Raw genomic sequence first — 19,174 nt, forward strand, 5'->3', positions numbered from 1 at the left:
CAGCCTTGTGCCTTTCAAACACTGCTGATGGCAACTTCAGCTGAAACAGGTGAGATTTACATCCTTACAGTAAATGAGAACATTACAGTAATATATTTTGTTTTGCAATTATAGAAAATTTACACAGATATATATATTACAGTAAGTTTTACTGTAAAATAGTTTTTACTGTATTACTGTATATACTGTAATATACAAAAGGACCCAAAGGCTGGCCCCAACACGAGGAAGAGGAAAAATATTTTCAGATGCGCAGGAAAATGCTATTGTCGCAGATTTATGGTTTTGTACCTGCCTGCATATTCACCCTTCCTCAACCCAATAGAGGAGTTTTTTTCTGCCTGGAGGTGGAAAGTGTTTGGTCACCACCCACATGACCAAATGTCTCTTTTGGAAGCCATGCGTGCCGGATGTGAGGACACGAGTCCAGAGAACTGCAGGGATGGATAGGGCACTCCAGAAGGTGCATGGCAAGAGAGAACATTAGACGTGATGTTGATGAAAACCTGTGGCCTGATGCTAGAAAGAGGCAGGATTAGCCCCTCAATTATTTGTTTGAATTACAATATGTACTTTTAGTATCTACCTTTTTTTCCTCATTACTGTAATTCCGTAAATTACTACAGACTATTGAAGCAAACTGCTCATTTTCATTTACCTTACGTAAGAGTTGTGTTGCTTGGAGTGAGTTTTGCAGGTGATGTGAACTGTTTAGCTCAGGTGACTGTTGGTAGTGCAGACTGTAGTTAGAGTTTTGCACATGTAGCTCCAGTTGTGCTCACTGTCGTTTAGCAATCGAAAAAAACTGTAATATGCCTCTGTTTCATTAGCCTACTGCATGTAATGTCACACTTGCGTCACAACGTCCTCCGACACAGTTAGCATTGCAAGTGTTTTGTGTCAAATAATACCTCAACAGTTTGCACCTAACAACCCTTCATAACTAACACTTGTCCTGTGGATAAGTATTATATTGGGTTTATTTCTGTGCAGTTCTGTGTGTGTGTGTGTGTGTGTGTGTGTGTGTGTGTGTGTGTGTGTGTGTGTGTGTGTGTGTGTGTGTGTGTGTGTGTGTGTGTGTGTGTGTGTGTGTGTGTGTGTTAGGCTTTTCCTCTCCATATTGTACCATATTAATGTTTACACACCTTGTTATGATTCTTATGATGTCATGATTGTATTGCAAAGCAGTTAACATAATGATTATTGATGTACATTACTTATTCTTGTAACATTTTTAATATTATCTGATGTATTTTGATGTGGGACACAATTTTAGCTTCTTAACTTTGGCTTTAGTTTACTTTATATTGTATTTTTGTTTTTCACAAAAATTGAGAATAAACAATAATTGCCAGGCCCCCCTGCAGTACAGCCGTGGACCTCATGTTGAAGACCCCTGCTGTATTGCTACATTTTCAGAGCATTAGATTTTGGAAAAATACTGAGAACAATGTAGGCAACCACATACAAAGAAAGCAATTCCGAAACAAAGATATAAATTGGTTTAGGCTTTTGCGTGGTCCAGAAGTCTCTGATGTACTTGTCTTTGAATCCAGCTGATCTTTCATCACAAGACTGTGGTCTCAAATGTATCAAATATGTGTTGTGAAGATACTATACCTCTAATTGTAAAGGAGATCACGACTTAGAGATAACTTGGAGAGATAGATATCAGTCTTGAATTACTCTTGAAACTATTTACCTATTTACATCCATTTATTTTATTTTTCACTGATACAAGAGAAAAGGTTTTTTCTTGAGGCAAATAGCTTATGAAGTCTTTCTTTAGCTCCCTGCAACTGCTCCTGAGGAAATGTGTCAAGTTGAATGTACCGTTATTTGTGTCTGTATGAAATAAAAAGAAATAGGGCTAAGATTAGATATGCCTAGTGACCTGGGAATAATCCACATATGATACATTGACTGTTACACATGTCTAAACTGATTTTATTCTTCTCAATGCATCTTAGGTTCATGCATCGTATGAGCCTCATACAAACCCGTAGAGGTTAGAAAATGTTATGTATATTAAACATGGTTTTATTTATTTATTGTAGAGTACACTAACGTTCACAAATCTGGGGTCGGTAAGATTTTTCTTTTTTTTTTACTGAAATTAATACTTTTATTCAGCATGCATGCATTAAATTGATCAAAAGTGATAGTAAAGACTACTTTACATCTGTTTTAAATAAATGCTGTTCTTTTAAACGTTCTATTCCTCAAAGAATCCTGAATGAAAAGGTATCACTGTTTGCTCAAAAATATTAAGCACAGCTGTTTTCAACATTGATAATAATCAGAATTGTGTCTTGAGCAGCAAATCAGCATATTAGAATGATTTCTGGAGGATCGTGTGACTCTGCAGACTGGAGTAATGATGCTGAAAACAGCACAGGAATAAATTACAATTTAAAATATATTAAAATAGAAGACCCTTGTTGGTCCCACTTTATATTAAGTGGCTTTAAGTACTATGTAGGCTACTTACATTGAAATTAACAATTTGATACAATGGACTTATTGTGTACATACATGTTTTTACATTCTACTTATATTTTTTAAATACCTGCATGTAATTACAGCTGTAATTAATGTATAATTACATTTGTATTTACACTGTTGGCGCTTCCCTTATACCTTAACCCACCCTTAAACTTAACCATACCACCACACATGTCCCTAACCTTACCCGTATCACATCTCAATATTTTTTGATGTAAGTACAGCAACTTAATATAAAGTGGGACCCAATTGTTAAATTGTAATAATATTTAATAAAACACATGTATGCAATATGTGTATTACTACTATGTAACTGTGTATTTATATATAAATGTACATATTCCTTTGAAAAGCACGTAGAGGTAAACCATGCTGTTTGTTTCTGGTCTCAGTTGCCTGTGGATTATCAGTAGTTTGTTAAATTATCAGCACTTAATTCTTTAGTCTCTAATCTCTGACTCGTTGCAATTTGATTGTATCAGTTTAATCCATTTCCCCCGTACCCTCAAAAGAACCACACTAAATATGTTCACAGAACAAATGCTCCATCACCACACTTAGTGTTTCCATAAAGCATACTACGGTACCTTATATTCACACAAAAAAATTTCATATTGCACTTCCATTAGTGGCAGGTGGTTATAACCAGCATTCTGAAACCAGCATTTGAAATCTCTTCACCCATTGAGATTCATCTCCTTCCTGTGGCAATGGAAAGATAAAAGAGCGTTTGAAGGAGAAAGAGTGGTGAAAAGAGGTTGACCTGACCTCATGCCCAGGAGGTGACCTGTTCTTTCTACCAGATGAAGGCGGTTTATATCCCAGCCTCCTGTTTGCAGCCTCTGCACTCCCTAAAAGGACGAGAATTCTTCACGCATTTACAATTAGCTAAAGCAAACAACTCTCTAATTGACAAGCTTCCACCTCGGATCTAAGTAATCGAGATATTTGACTAATTAGATCATTTGCACCACAGATCGCATCGCACTGTAAATCCCAGACAGCCACACTGAGAGCATCTGAAGTCAGCTGAAATGGCTTTTAAAGGGGGATGTTGAGATTAAAAAGCATAAAGATGATTGGATGACCGTGTAAAAGGTTATTTGTTAAAAGTGTCTGTCTGCCTTCCCCTCTAATCATAATTATGCAAGAGAGGTCTGAAAAGGTTATGAGCATTCACTCTCTGGCACATTGAAGATGCCTGCCATCATCACCCTCTGTTTCTCGATAATGGCAAATTCAATTTGAAGTAATGAACTTTATTTGCCTTCTAGACATTTATTTGGCTTTTAACTGTACTGAAATGGCGTTCATGCAAAGGTTCACACATGCAAAAAGTATATGATTTCTGCTCTTTCAGTGGTAGGTTGAAGCACAGCACATTCTTAGATGGCAATCTTGGAAAGGAAAGCACAGTTGTCCATCAAATTCATTCTGCAGATCTTCCATTTAGACAAGACTTATCTTCAAAATCTCTGCCGTGTTCCACACAACATGGGATTCCCCCAGTGAGAAGGCTTCCAAAGCCCTTACAAAACCGCTACCACCCACTGAGAAAAACGTGGGTTTTCATACCGCTGTTAAATGAGATGTGAAGTGGTCCGTGGAGAAATATGGTTAGGACTTTAGGAATAACCAAGGGTGAAAGCTCACTGCGGAGGTCAGTTCTGCTTGTCTTTGTCCAATATTAAATATAAAAAGCACTTCTGTTTAAGCTTCTGTTGAAACAAAGCTCTTGTATTCTCACAACTTTTAATCATTTTGATTCATAGTGACTGTTATCATTGTAAGCTCTACTGGCCTTATGTATGCTGGATCTAAATCCAGTTTAGAACAGTTTACGATTGCAAGTGTGATGTTGAATAAACAAGAGGTTAGTGCTGAAAACATACATTTTAGACCAAATATTGAAAGTTACTTTGGTAATTGTGAAGGCAGTGAAGTTACAACCAAAGTCAACACATAATCGACGTTACATGGCTGCCGTGTGCATGTGATCGTGAAATCCACAAAACTATAGGGTGTCCCATTTGTCATTTTAGATTTCAGGGCCTATAATGAAATCCAGATGTTCTACATCCGTCATGTTGTCATGTGATCTACAGCATCAGTTTGCGTCGCTTCACCGCCAGTCACAACTCTTCTCCCATTTTCATCAGAAAGAAGTATAAAAGGCGGAATGCATTTCACATACTTTTCGCCTGCTATATAGAATGGAAGTAGGCATACAGTATATCTGTCACTTGTTTTGTTCCTGAATGAAGCATCTTTGAACAAATCAATTAAATGAACTTTGAAGTAACTTGTATTGGTGTTACACTTTTTTTTACACAGTCATTGAAAAGTCTAATCCCTCACACACTGCCATCTGCAGTGGACTATCAAATGAGAGCTTCACTGTGAATTATGAGTGAATCAAAAACAAACGCCAAGGAAATCCTAATGTTGAAGAGATGCCTGAGGGATCGCAAAAATGCATTAGGCTTATTACTCTTTCAATACATCAAACACTCCTTTCCAAATTCTCCTGCACCATTTATTGTGCGATATGGATCCAACTCCTGTGAGATACCTTCGCAGGAAGATTATGGAGCAACAACCACAATAGCAGAATGGGACCAATAGCCTTTAATATCACAATATTGTGCTGTGTGTTACTGGACTTCCAATAAACTGGGATTAAAGGATCTGAGGAGAGAAATCGATCTTGCTCCCTGTTAATCTACCCTAGGGGGTCTTTAAACACTTTCTCCATGAGAACATTGTACCAGAGAACAGTCTGTCCATACATGACTTAAAATACCTATTTCAATGATAATATCCATGATCTGTGGTGTCAGAGTTTTGCACTATGAAATCAATTATGTCAAGTTGGAAATTACATTCTGCCAGTTTCAGCTTACGTCGGAAAGGCGTAAAGACCCTTTCACCTCTCGTCATAGGATAATCCTCTCAGGAGTACACTACAAACTCCATAAAGTGCACTCTGTGGACACCGATCATTTACAAGGACATTTACAATAGCTCTTATTAAACTGCCCCACCGCAAACCCCGAAGACTGGGCGGAGATTGAACCGCGACTCACACCTCAAGGTCTCCTTCATGTCAGGTAATAAAGTGAAATTATGTGCCATGACACCGCTTTCTAACATGTAATTGCTTTGACCTGCTCTCATCATTTGGGATTAACGTGTCATGCATGGTGAGGGGAAATGTGAACACTGTTCTCTAGTCACTCTAGTTACAGTAGGCCTACTTAGTAACTTCCCACTTTACATTTTCTCCGTTAATGTGAAACAAGAGCATTATTTAAGGAGTCACATTATGTGGTGAAGCCTGTTTATGAGAAACAATGTCACAATTGTGAGATTTTTAAATCACATAGCAGATACATAAGTCATATTGTGAGTAAATATGCAATTATGAGAAACACTGCAATACATAGTCATTATATGATATAAAATACAATTTGGATTTTGTGAGATTTAAAGTCGCAATTGCTATATTTCAAGTTGTATCGCAAGATATAAAGTAATTGTGAGACAGGCCTATGAATCGCAATATAAGTTATAAAATTGCCATTGTGAGAAAAAACATTGTAACTGCAAGATTTAAAGTCACATTGTGAGATAAAATCAATATTGGGACATATAAACTCATATTGTGAGTTACAAATCAATTATGCGAAACAAAGTCACATTGTGGAGAATAATTTGGTCATATTTCAACAAAATCACATGGAACGTTAAACAATTATGAGAAACAATATGGCAATTGCAAGATATAAAGTCACATCATCGCAAATTACTTTTTCATTTCTTGTACTATGAGGTGTAAAAAAGCTTCCATATTTTCTAAATGACTGAGTAACATTAAATTGAAGCATAATGGTTATTCGAAAGTAGTAACACCTATGAGCCAATACATCTAACAGCTGAACTAGTATAAATCTGTGCTGTACAGTTTCATGGTTAGATTCATGCTACAGTCCTGATATAAGCCGTTCAGACAGCTGTTGTCGTAGGTATTTTTAACATAGCGTCAGCACAAGATGGTGAGATCAGGTAAAGTGCCATCAACCTTTCCATGGGGCATTTACTCTTCCACTGGATAAAGCAATTTGCCTTCTACACAGTCGTAGCTGATGAGTTAGATGTAATTTTCAGTGCTGCTTTTAGTCCCTCTGTTCTTGGGTTAGAATAGGGCGGATTTTCACAGTGCGATGTGGTTTGTGATATGTGTCGTCTCTGGAGATATGTGTCGTCTCTGGAGACGCATGCGGAGCAGGTTAGAGTGCAGGCTACTGTCACCATCTTCCACCTCACTTCTCTAATACTCACTGGTCTCCAGTGATGCTGTTTCACCGGAAACAATGGCACATCAATATTTTAGAGCTGTGACATACAACAGTCAGCCTGGAGATTTGTAGTATTCCTCTGCTTGTAAGAGGGACAAAACTTATGCTGTGAGCTTGACTCTCATGCATAGTTTTTGATGTTTTTCTTTACTTCCTTCCTGTGGTCTTGAATGCATCTAGCCAAGTGGGTTAGAGATTTAGAGTACTGCTGGAACCAATGAATTTTCCATAAAAATATGTTCTGATAAGCAAACAAGGAATTTAAACATCCAGCTTTCAATGGAACACATGTGTGAGGAGCAGTATGGTAATCTAAGCTATCTAGCAGAGAAATCTCACACCAATGTAGGCCAGACATGTGCTGTCTATTAAAGGTCAAGGGAAACATGTTTGCCTGAGTTTCCTCCCATTCTCTCTGCAGCACTTCCTTTCTCTTGAATATCATGACTGTTAAATAGGACTTTCCTGAATAAGTCTGGCAAGCCAATAAGCATGAGGCTGTTCGCCAGAAAAAGGCCTTTAGGAAAGTTTTTTGAAGATCTGCAATAATAAGCAAACAAAGCTCATTGCTATATAACAAATGTTTTTAATCAATTTGCATGTTAAAACTGGAGGGCGCAGGCTGATATGTCCTTTACATGCAATCTGTCAGCAATCACAACATTATTGCATGGCACAAGCTGATTGGCCTCTGCTGATTCTGCAGCCAATGAGATTGCTTGCTCAACATTTAAATAATCTGACGATGAAATACTCCAAGGCACTCACGTGGTGAAGTAAAAAGCCACCAGTGGCTACGCAAATACACACATGTAGCACTCTCTGCTTCTGCTGTTTTATTTAAACAGTCTGCTTCCTCTGAAATCCTCCACCTCCCCCAGTTCCACCTGCCTAGATCTGCTATAGCATTTATGTATGTCTATTTATGCAGCAGCAGCAGCTTGCCTGCTCACAGCATCATGTCTGAGTTTAAGCAGAAGCAAATCAATACTTGCAGCAATAATCAACAGAAGCAGCAGCCTAGCAGATAGTCCACCAATACCAAATACATTAATATTGCCATATTCAATAACATGCAAAAACTACACCAAAAGTTGTCATAATTGAAAGCAGGTTGTTCAATTCACCAATTCATGAAGTAAAATATAATTAGGACACACCAACACGAAAGAATAAAGGAACAATCTAATTATAATTTCAGAAACTTTTAGAAATGCAAGTCATAACTCAGTTATAAAAACAAACAAATACACTTAATTAGGATCCTATGGTCTCATTTTTGAAAAATATGCAAACAAAAAAATCAAGTTGAGCTAAAGAGCGAAACACTCGTGCAGAAATCAATCAATAATGCATCAAACTTTGTACAGAGCCCTAAAGACACAAGTAACAAGCTCTCCCGTAGTTTTACTATGGATGAAATATTGACAGGTTTTAAAGTGACAAGGCATAGAGGTGATTGCTACGTTTGCATCTATTCTGGTCTCTCATCCACTCTTCTAAATGCATAGGTGGATAAATAAAAAAACATGCAAGACAATCCATCAGGCTTATGGAACATTTTTAAAGCTCTATACTGAATGACTCCTCAGTCCATGTTTTACTTCTTTCAGAACATTGCATTATAAAAAATAAATGTATTTTGAGGGAATGACTTTACATTTTTAATGTTCAGAGTTGTTTTCTTTACAGTGGATAACTTAAGTCTAAGTGAAAAACAGCTTTTTAAGTTTGTAAGATGGGACTTCATTTGTGGCTTGAGGTGTTCTGTTTTTTCCAATCTATAAAAGTGCACACTAGCTTTAACATCAACATGACCTTGGTTTTTGAAGAACGAGGATTCTCATGTCTCATGATACACACAAAAAACAGCCCTTCCTGGCTGGGACTGATACTAGTTTGAGTAAAATCATTTTTCTTATTATTTCATGTTTAAAGATATTAAAAAAGACAAAATAAATTAAAAAAACATTGCGTGAGGAGACCTATCTCATATTGATAAGATAACACACTTTCCTCTGAGGGCAGATTGTGAACATTCTTAAATAAAATATAACACAGGGCCATGTATACAGTTACACTTGGCAGTTTCTCTATCACACTGACTAATTCCCTGCTGGAAGAATCTGGACTTGTTTAAGGAAAAACGCCTTAAATGGAAAACAACTGCAGCTGTGACCCATAAATTTACAGAATCAGAATCCCTTTTACATTTCAATAATGGAGTGAAATCTCAGGAGGAAACGTTCACATGATATTCTCCACTGCGTTCACATTTACAAGCATTCTTTAATGGACATGTTGAGAGATCATTTTTGTAAATAAGAATTTAAGAAATGTGTTAAATCTTTTCAAAAAGCAGTCGGCTGGGTGGCATTGATATAATGAATTTCTGTATCCATTATACAGGGTATTTAAAAGGCAGCAGTTTTATACTTCAGTCCTGTGATGTGACTGATAATGCCAAGATGAGAAACTATGATGCGTTCATTTTCTGGATTGGTATGTAACACCACACATTTTCTTACTATAGAGTGCCACCTACTGGTTATACTGGGTAACACTTTCAAAAGAGCACTGAATGCTTGGTAAACAAATTATTGATGACAAATATCTATAAAATCACACTATTTTATATTAGTTATAATTCATTATATATATTACACAATTTTGTATTTAATATACTCTAAATTTTTCATACAATTCCAGCATTTGCTGAAGTTCATCATTATGTCAGCACGGACTGTTAAAACAAGGAAAATTAATTTCTCTAAATAGGACAGGCATGATTCAGCATGTTGTTTCTTGGTCGAGGTTGAAAATGAGGTAGCAGGTCTCCAGATGGTCTGTCCCGATCATGTGCTGGAACTGTGGCTGCAGGTCTTCTGGCGTGAGGCCATTCAGAAAGTGCTCACTGATTTCATCATAGACTGAGGCTCCAACATCCTCTATAACTCCAAAGCAGAACAGCATTTACTTAATTATGCAGAGACACTCTGAGAAACAGATTGGTTGGCAAACAGTAATCAGGACTATACTGATATATGGGTGTGTTCACTTATTAGGCACTGTGTGTATATATATATATATATATATATATATATATATATATTAATTCAAATGCTCTGAAACAATAATAGCAGTAATTATTATGCTCTCCAAATCATTAAAGGGGTAAAAAAAAAGATTTTTTTTAATCATATACTCACCCTTGTATAATATTGTTCCAAACCTGTATGAGTTTCTTTCTTCTTTTGAACACAAAAACATATTTTGAAGAATGTTGGTCTCCAGACATTGACTTCCATAGTAGAAAGAAAAAAAATACTATGGAAGTCAATGGCTACCGTCAATTGTCTAGTTACCAACATTCTTCAAAATATGTTATTTTGTGTTCAACCGAAGAAAGAAACTCAAACAGGGTTGGAACAACTTAAGGGTGACTAAATGATGACAAAAATATTTTTGGGGTGACCTATTCTTTTAACTGTTTAAACAAATTTTAAAGCAGGTTGTTAAATTAATCACTGAAGTAAAATATAATTAAGACAGACCAAGGGAAAAAACATACAAGTAATACAAGTAACTTTGCAACTACATGTCAACTAACTCTAGCTCTGACTTTATATACAGGAAAAAGGGACTTACATATAGTTAGTTGAATGTCAGTTGGGGAGTATCAAAATAAAGTGTTAGCAGATATTAAGCAGACAGTCTATTAATACTCTAATGAGAGTTAGCTGACATGTAGTTGTAAAGTTACTTAACAAAAGTTGACCATCAAAATAAAGTGCTGCCAATTTGATATGTGCATGCTTACCCATGTATTTCTCTTTTAACAGTTTCATTGTGACAGAGAAACCTCCTGCATCTTTGAGCTCCAATTCCACATCAAACGCATCATTCTCTGGAACACAGTTCAGCGCATCTCTGGCGTAGCTGACTACCTCAGCCAGGTCATCATCCTCAGCTTCTTCAAAGTCATCTGGATAGTCAGAGATGTCCTCATCATCGGGCACAACTGTCATAAATGATACATGCAGAGAATACTCGAAGGTGTTAGGAAAGCCAGCAAAAATTCTTAGATCACCATCAGCCTACGCCTGTTGCCTTGGATGTTGCCTCATAATAATAATAATAATAAAACAATGGAAAACATAATTAATATGATTACATTACACACTTACCGTTAGATTCCTCAAATGCCTCTTCAACCACATTGGCAAGGCTGGAGGAGACATCTTCCCTCGAAACATCCTCGGAGGACACATAGCTATCATGTTCATCAAAGTCCTCTGAATAATCAGACTCTGTTCCCTCATGGACCACTTCGTCCTCAGCACTGAGTGACATCTCTATTTGCAGTGTCTTGTCAGAGACAGATGAGGCACTATCTGTTCTGCTTTCCATAGATGCGTTTTCTACGTTAAAGTCTACTTTTGTTTGAGGTCTGGATTCAGCATTCACCTTTGTAAATTCTTTCTCCTGGTGCTCGATGAAGTTTCCCAGATGTTCCTGCACGTAGGTCATGCTAAGCATGCTGCTCGCACTCGGTCTGTTTTCAGGAACCACGGACAGCATTTTCCCGATTAATGTATGGATGTCCTCTGAATACCTCTCGGGGACCTTGATGTACTCCCCTTTTATGATCTTGTAAAACAGACTTAGGAGATTTTTTGCTTCAAACGCTGGTCTGAGGGCACACATCTCATATAGTAGGCAGCCAACAGCCCATATGTCAGATTTGATGCTGTATGGGACATCCTGACAGAGTTCAGGACTCAGATAACTGGGGGTTCCCACACAGGTGGAGGCCATATCTAGCGTGTGATTCATAATCTTTGATATTCCAAAATCCCCAAGCTTAATCACACCTCTCTTGGTTAACAGCACATTGGACGGCTTGATATCTCTGTGAAGGATCTTTTCATAGTGGATATAACTGACGGCCATGACAACTTGCACAAACCAGTTCATAATTTTGCATTCTTCAAAGTATTCCCCACTCTTCTGTTCTTTAATGTGGTCATCCAACGTTCCACCGTCACAATAATCCATAACAATGTAAATATACGCATTAGTTGTGTCAAAAAAAGTGTCAATCCATGTTATAATATGAGGATGCTTCAAGCTCCTGAGAATGTCAGCCTCTTGCAACACAACATCTTTGGACTTTGTTTTTCGGGAACTGTCCACATGAATTCTCTTGACTGCACATAATTTCTTTGTATCAACATGTTTCATCAACATTACAACGCCTGCTCCTCCTCTGCCAAGATTCAGTACATTATCATATTTCTCCATGTCTTGAACCTATTCATTCATCAAACATCTTCTTTATGCCCTTGGTTGCAGAAACATTTCGTTTACGTTATGTCGTTGAGAGCTGGATATGATTATTGACACTAGAAAATGAATCGCATAACTTAACAGTTAGGTTGTCAAACCGTCATTATGGTTGAAACAAACTTTTTTCGGAAAACAAACATCCTTAAAATCTTTATTACCTTTGGGTCTTCATGCCTTATTGATAAAAAAAACTATTTGTAAAATATTTTTTTAGACAATGCGTCGTGTCAGGAGAAGAAGGCGACTGTGTTGTCTTCATGTTACCATGGCAGCTCCTTCTCAACAAAAGGTAATCCGATTCGTTTCGAACTTTAGCTAACCTTACCTAAGGCAAATACATTGCTTAATTAAAATGACGAAGGCGTAATGTAAAATATAACTGCGCAAAACTAATCACATCGAACATTTAAAAAAAAAAAATCTGCAATAAAAATCCATACCTTTCACAAATGAGTACTCTGTCGTGTTTGTTCGCTTGGACTGGACACTAGATATACATACAATAGAGTCACATTATTTACAAGTGGCTGTTTCTATGGCCGCCGTCCGCCATATTGGATCGGTCAAAGCCGCTCCGTGAACACCGTGAAGCGAACTCCGTGAAGCGATGTTGACTGAGCGATATATCTGTAATAAACCGCAGCAGATGATTTAGCTAAACTAACACAATACAACAAGACGAACGCGTCAGCTGTACAACATTAAAAAGTTACCACAGTAAAAGTTATTGAGTTAATACACAAAAACATATTAAAACAAGCAACGCAATCACACATGTGAAAAGTTATCCAATTTCTTCGATCATTTTAATATCGGCCATTTCACAACAAGAACCTGCGCAATGTTATGGAATCATTCATTATTACCGTGAGTGATGATGATGATACGCTGACCGTTCCAAGATGGCGGGCGCGGCGACGTGTCTGCAGCGGACATGCTTTCACCGTCGAATTTGACATCTACGTATAACTACCCTATGGCTTGGACACATTTTCACATCAATGTGATTCTCGAAACCTTACTATTATAATCTTTTTTTAAACATAAAATGCAAAAATACAGTTGCAATTAAAACACATGAACTCATACTTGTCATCACCATGAATAAAAAAATGGATCATTGCTGAAGAGAAAACAGAAAATTGTTAAGCTCTCTAATTGAATTCAAGCGCATCATCTCTAATGTCTGCGCAAATGTTTGCATTTACACTTTCTTATAATAATCGTCTTCAGTTGTTGCATTTGCATATGTTGTTTACTGCACAATATAGACTGACATAAAGTATACTGTAAAACTGTACGTTGAAAAAAGCTTCCGTGCAATTTTCAGGCTAACCGCGTGGGAAACAGTGAGTTACTAGCTCCTCCTGTGAGCTAGTAGCAGAGGCTTCAGTGGAAGCCATAGACTGCTGGAAACACACACATCCAACACGAGGAGATAGAAAATGCCACCAAAAGGAAAGGGTGGCAAAGGCGCTAAAGGTAAATAACAAATATATGGTGCTGAACGAATAAAATTGAACAAATACCATATCCAATTTTATAGCACATTTTTAAGTGTTGCACTATTTGCTGACATGCTAGCTAGCTTAGTGTTTGTGGCTAACGGATTGTAATTGTTATACTATTTCAGCTGATGTGGTCTTGTTTTATACAACACTAACTAACTTAGTGGAACATTTCAGGCCATTCTGTATTGTATTGGCCATTGTATTAAATGTGCTATACAAGCAATAAATGTGTGAAGAATGTCCAGATGTCCGATTCGCTTAATTGTGGCAATTGTAACATATACATACAAATGGATAAGTATTATTTAAATTGCCTTGTTGTACTTTTCAGATGCTAAGATAGATGTTGTATCTGTGCAGGGGCTGCTGCTTCAGGCAGTGGAGGAGACAGTGAGAAGAAGGAGAAGGCTCAGAAAGGAGGTACTGCAGTAAAGGTAAACATCTGTCTGTATGCTACAGGGTTATTATAGTTAACTAAAACCATCAAAAATCGTCGCACTGTAAAAACTATTGTTGGTTTCACTTTAAAAAGTAAGTAACCTGATTGCCTTAAAATATTGAGATCATTCAAATGAAAATTGAGTTAATACAATGGTGATGGCTTAATTAACAGAAACTCAAAATATTATATTATCTGAACCACATTGATTTGACAAAAGGAAAGAAATTGTGATAAATCATGATTTTTTTTTTTTTTTTTTACAGTGCACTTCGAAATAAAATAAATGTGCCAGCTAGTTGGCAAGGCAACATTTCTCTTTTTTTAGTTTAACTTGAGGTACTAAAATACAAATAAAGCTGAAATACAAATAAAAACTATATAGACATATTTAGATAACACAAAACGACCAAAAATAACAACTTTAACTATGAAAGCAGAAAATATAAAGATTCAAAATGATTTCAAAATATTAATAAAAACTATTATCAGGGTTTCTGCAGATCTTAAAGGTGCCCTAGAATTTGAAATTCAATTTATCTTGGCATAGTTAAATAACAAGAGTTCAGTATATGGACATGACATGCAGTGAGTCTCAAATACCATTGTTTTCTCCTTCTTATTTAAATCTCGTTTCTGAAAAACACCCCTAAAAAATAGGCGAATCTCCACATAACACTGTCGGGATCATTAATATGTACGCCTCCAAAAATTTGCATATGCCAGCCCATGCTCAATGCCAGGCGAAACTGCGCAGCCGAATCATCGGAAGTTCTGCAGGTGAAAAAACAACGTCTGAAAATAAATCGATCAAGCTACCAAGCAACAATTTCTGATGTGCAATTGTTGAAAGTTCAGACAGGTAATCTTTCTCTCAAAATCGTTCAATACTGTTTATGCATCAGTAAGTCAAGCCAGTGATAATACGAAATATACGAAATAATCGTATTTAAATTGTGAATAAATTATATTCAGAAAGCGATCAAATAACAATCTTTCCACACAGCGCAAGTTTATCTGGACACTTGCCAAACTCGTTATGAAATCAATGACGCACGTTACACTGCACAACGAAGCTCTTACTGTATTTACATCATCGTGTTTGCATTCGTGAAAGCATTCGTGAGAGTGCAGAAATTGCGTTGCAATGATAAGATCTTCATTCTCGCGATCATCAACAGACTTGTCATCTGCTTGCTCAATGCTCATCACGGCAACATTTAATGTGATGGGAATAGATCTAAATACTTTAAAAACTTCTGACGATTCGTTAAACATTTTCTCCTAATTTACATTTGCACATCACCAGATTTTCAATGATTCTCAAACGACTCGCCAAATGAATCGATCCCTCCTATCCGCGAGCTACTCTGCTCTGATTGGCCAGACGGCTCAGTCTGCTGTGATTGGTTTACCGCATACAGCACACGTAGAAAACAAAAACTCCCATTTGCCATATCTACATCGGCTCTGCATGTCCTGAAGCTTCCTACACCGTAAACTACAAACAATGACGTCGATTTTACCATATCAATCCGAGCGCGAGTCCGATGATGAAACACTAGAAAAACTAGTTATTCAACCCGAACCTCCATCGCAAGGACGACTTGAGCAGGACGTTTTGGTGATTCACTACTCGAGATGTCGCAATTCCTCACCATCAGCATTAACAAGTGCATGTCAACCGATTATTTTACTTGTACTAATTTATTTACAGACTCAGAGTATGTTTCTAATATATTGTGGTGAACACGTGGAAACTGTATCAATAGCAGTGCATGTATGCAATGTATACATTAGCCAAGCTCTAGCTTGAATGACTGATGTAGCATAAACATTGGTAAAACAAATCTTGCTCCATGCTTAATCTTGCCTCAAAGTAGTGAGAACGACATACAATCTGCATTAATAGACAGAGTTTTATGTAATAGTGGCCCACAGCTGATTAGCAGAAGTATTTCAGTAAGACAGTGATAACATGAGTTAGCCAGTTAGCAGGAGACCTACACAATGTAAAACTCAAAACTAGTATTTTGAACACCGTCTTTCAAGAGCAAGCGGTTTGCGAATCCTGCTTTGAACTCCGATATTTGAGAAGCAGTCGTGACTCGTCAGTAAAATAAAGTTAGAAGGAAAAGTTTAGGATTATACTGCTGTGGTATCATGGTAAAGATTAATTTTAACCACAGATTCTTTACATGCTCCTCCTTGGGCAGTGAAAAAAAAAAGTATTTTTCCTCACATTGTAGAGCACAGCGTCTCCTCGACATGCATGTCCAGTATCCACAGGAATCAGCTGCTGGTTTAAGTTTCCCTGGTGTCTGCGCGCGCAATAAGTGGGCCTGCCAATTTGATAATTTGTCGTATTGACGTCACGCCGAACTAACACCTAGAATACCTTTTACCACACTCAAATGCAGTTTACTGTGATAGTGTAGACCAAGTGAAACAGCGCTGCGTTACCTCACAAGTTTCATTCGTCTAATAAACTCACCTGTGTGCCTAGCAATTCAGCACTTGCGGATAGTTCGGTAGAATTAAATGTCCTTATTCCTTTATATCCCCGGTATGGCGTCTCATTAATCACGTCATATTTGTCATTGTTTTAAGCATAAACTCACTTCATTCTGTTAATTTTCGAGACTTTGTATTGGAACACAGGACAAAATACTGATGAAGATATCAATTTTATTGAAATACATGCAACATTTAATGCCAAAACTTTGATTTATGTAATTTTTTCACCGCTAGGGGTCGCTAACCTCACTTTGTTTGATAACAAGACTTCATTTTTTTATTTAATTTTGTTTATCCAGTAAACGCATCATGATTTAAGAATCTTTAGACTATTGCACTGGAAAACAAAACAAAAAATACTGAGGAAAATCGTAACTTTTTTTGCAGTGTGATCAGAAGGAAAAGTACCGGTAAATGTTATGTCCATATTCTAGTGGTTGGGAGAAGAGGTTTTCATGCAACTTTTGTCAATTGAATGAAAAAGTTTGGGAGATCTGTTGGAAGTTGTATTTTCAAAATCTAAAGTGTTTTGAAAAAACACAACTCATTGTGTTTCTCCCTAGACATTTACTTTTAAAAAAACATAGTGAAATTGTGTTACCTTCAATAAATTCCCAAAATGTTCTTAAAAAGTCTTAAATTATTCTTCTTAAAACCTGCAGAAACCCTGAAGTGATAGAAACATAGCACTGGTATAGTCCTTTTTAGATGTTTTTACAAACACCAATCTTAGCATTTAAAGTTTTTTTGTGTGTTGTTTTTAATAACAAAACTTACACTGATTCTAATGAATATACATTTATATGAATATTATAGATATGAATACATTTATAAAATGTAGTTCATAAATGTTTACTACGACGTGTTAATTGTTGATTAAATGTTAACATTCTTATTTTATCATTATATGAAATTAATTATTTTAACTGCTTGTATTGGCATCGTCTATTGTTGCTTTATTTTGCCATTTTTCCATCATACTGTTTTATTATAGTACAATATGCAAACTTGTTTGCAAATTTGCTAAGGTGTCTCAGAAGCTCTTTTAATGAATGATGTGAAGTTTCATTGTCACTGTCAAACTGCTATTTAAATAAATGACATTTTTATTTGTCATATTGACACCCTTTCTTTGGTCTATTTTCTGCTAGGTTCGGCATATTCTGTGTGAAAAGCATGGCAAGTGTATGGAAGCAATGGAGAAACTCAAATCTGGTATGCGCTTCAGTGAAGTGGCAGCACAATACAGTGAGGACAAAGCCAGACAAGGAGTAAGACATTTTTCATGTAGATAACAGTATATTAGTTGCAGTAATGTGACACTTGCATGCTATTAGAAATATTCATTCCTATGGTTCCTATGGGTACTGTTTTTTTGTTTGTTTTATCAGAAGATCATTCAATGCACTTTCCATGCAGGAAAATTCCTCAATTGTATTTGCATTGAACACTGAACCCATATTATTCTATAGAATTTCTCATAATATTTAATATTACTTATTCTGTCCATCCTTTCCTAAAACTAAAACACATACCTGGAAGAACATGTTGCCTAGTGCCTTCAGATCTTTATATACCTTTTGTTTTACAGATACGATCAAAGTATGTACTTAGTAATTTGTTATTCGCATTCTGCTTTTTATCAAGACAGCCTAAATGTCTTAATGACGGCTTGTATAGCTTCAAGTTTTGGTTTGCTTATGACAGGGTGACCTTGGCTGGATGACAAGAGGATCAATGGTGGGACCGTTTCAGGATGCAGCATTTGCTCTAGCTGTCAGCACTATGGACAAACCCGTATACACAGATCCTCCCGTGAAAACAAAGTTTGGTTACCACATCATCATGGTTGAAGGCAAAAAGTGATCCCGCTTAAAAGGACTGAAAAACTTGATGTTGTGGTACAATTTACAACACTGAATTTACAACATAGCAACAATGCATTGTGCAGTCATGGAACTTTGGATTTATTTTATATCACCATGTAAATATTAGCTAATAAAAACTCATCTTAATGAGCAAACTGTTTTTGGTTCATTTGTCTCTTTTCCCCACGAATTTTGTTGTAACTAATTTCCAGTGAGTCTTCTGTTGCTTAGAATTCTGATGCTTTCTATATACTACAATAGTTTATTTGGTAACACTACAATAAGTGTTCATTAGTTAACATGAACTAAGAATGAACTATACGTCCACAGCATTTATTAATCTTAGTTAATGTTAACTTCGACATTTACCAATACATTATAATGTACATTATGTATTGCTCATTGTTAGTTCACGTTAGTTGAAACATTCACTAATGTTAACGAATGAGACCTTATCGTAAAGTGCTTCCGTTTTTTTTTTTTTTTTTTTTTTTTTACTACAGATCAAGAAGATTATTTTAATATTACTTCCTGTTCAATTATCCCAAATCACCACCAACTCTTACTTTTCTGTCTAGAATATGATCTACATTTTACAATTTTCAACATAGAAAAGATTACATTACT

General features: G+C 36.5%; 2 protein-coding genes across 3 annotated transcripts; one reads left to right on the forward strand and one right to left on the reverse strand.

Moving 5' to 3' along the window:
• Nucleotides 1-7,431: 7,431 nt before the first annotated feature.
• nek12 (NIMA-related kinase 12) lies at nucleotides 7,432-12,701 on the reverse strand. 2 transcript variants are annotated; one of them, XM_079630812.1, is made up of 3 exons: nucleotides 11,051-12,701; nucleotides 10,684-10,884; nucleotides 7,432-9,811 (listed from the first exon to the last, which is right to left on the reverse strand). In XM_079630812.1, the coding sequence occupies exons 1-3, from the start codon at nucleotides 12,165-12,167 to the stop codon at nucleotides 9,654-9,656; spliced, it is 1,476 nt and encodes a 491-aa protein (XP_079486938.1). In that variant the 5' UTR covers nucleotides 12,168-12,701; the 3' UTR covers nucleotides 7,432-9,653. The 2 variants fall into 2 exon arrangements, with proteins under 2 accessions (XP_079486938.1, XP_079486937.1); XM_079630811.1 differs by having other exon boundaries at nucleotides 9,525-9,817; nucleotides 11,051-12,295.
• Nucleotides 12,702-13,542: 841 nt separating this feature from the next.
• On the forward strand, nucleotides 13,543-18,706 carry pin4 (protein (peptidylprolyl cis/trans isomerase) NIMA-interacting, 4 (parvulin)). The gene is made up of 4 exons (XM_079630817.1): nucleotides 13,543-13,694; nucleotides 14,084-14,157; nucleotides 17,831-17,950; nucleotides 18,387-18,706. The coding sequence occupies exons 1-4, from the start codon at nucleotides 13,658-13,660 to the stop codon at nucleotides 18,543-18,545; spliced, it is 390 nt and encodes a 129-aa protein (XP_079486943.1). The 5' UTR covers nucleotides 13,543-13,657; the 3' UTR covers nucleotides 18,546-18,706.
• The last annotated feature ends 468 nt before the right edge of the window (nucleotides 18,707-19,174 follow it).

The sequence above is a fragment of the Phoxinus phoxinus genome (genome assembly GCF_949152265.1).
Source record: "Phoxinus phoxinus genome assembly, chromosome: 12".
Classification (NCBI taxonomy): Eukaryota; Metazoa; Chordata; class Actinopteri; order Cypriniformes; family Leuciscidae; genus Phoxinus; species Phoxinus phoxinus.

Bases quoted from the DNA above. Each gene is read 5' to 3' on its own strand.
- nek12 (XM_079630811.1), bottom strand. From the start codon at position 12,167: ATGGAGAAATATGATAATGTACTGAATCTTGGCAGAGGAGGAGCAGGC. The intron at 10,885-11,050 runs GTAAGTGTGTAA...CATTTATGACAG, and splicing joins GGCATTTGAGGAATCTAACG to TTGTGCCCGATGATGAGGAC. The intron at 9,818-10,683 runs GTAAGCATGCAC...TCTGCTTTGGAG, and splicing joins GTTAAAAGAGAAATACATGG to TTATAGAGGATGTTGGAGCC.
- pin4 (XM_079630817.1), top strand. From the start codon at position 13,658: ATGCCACCAAAAGGAAAGGGTGGCAAAGGCGCTAAAG. The intron at 14,158-17,830 runs GTAAACATCTGT...ATTTTCTGCTAG, and splicing joins AAGGAGGTACTGCAGTAAAG to GTTCGGCATATTCTGTGTGA. The intron at 17,951-18,386 runs GTAAGACATTTT...TGCTTATGACAG, and splicing joins AGGACAAAGCCAGACAAGGA to GGTGACCTTGGCTGGATGAC.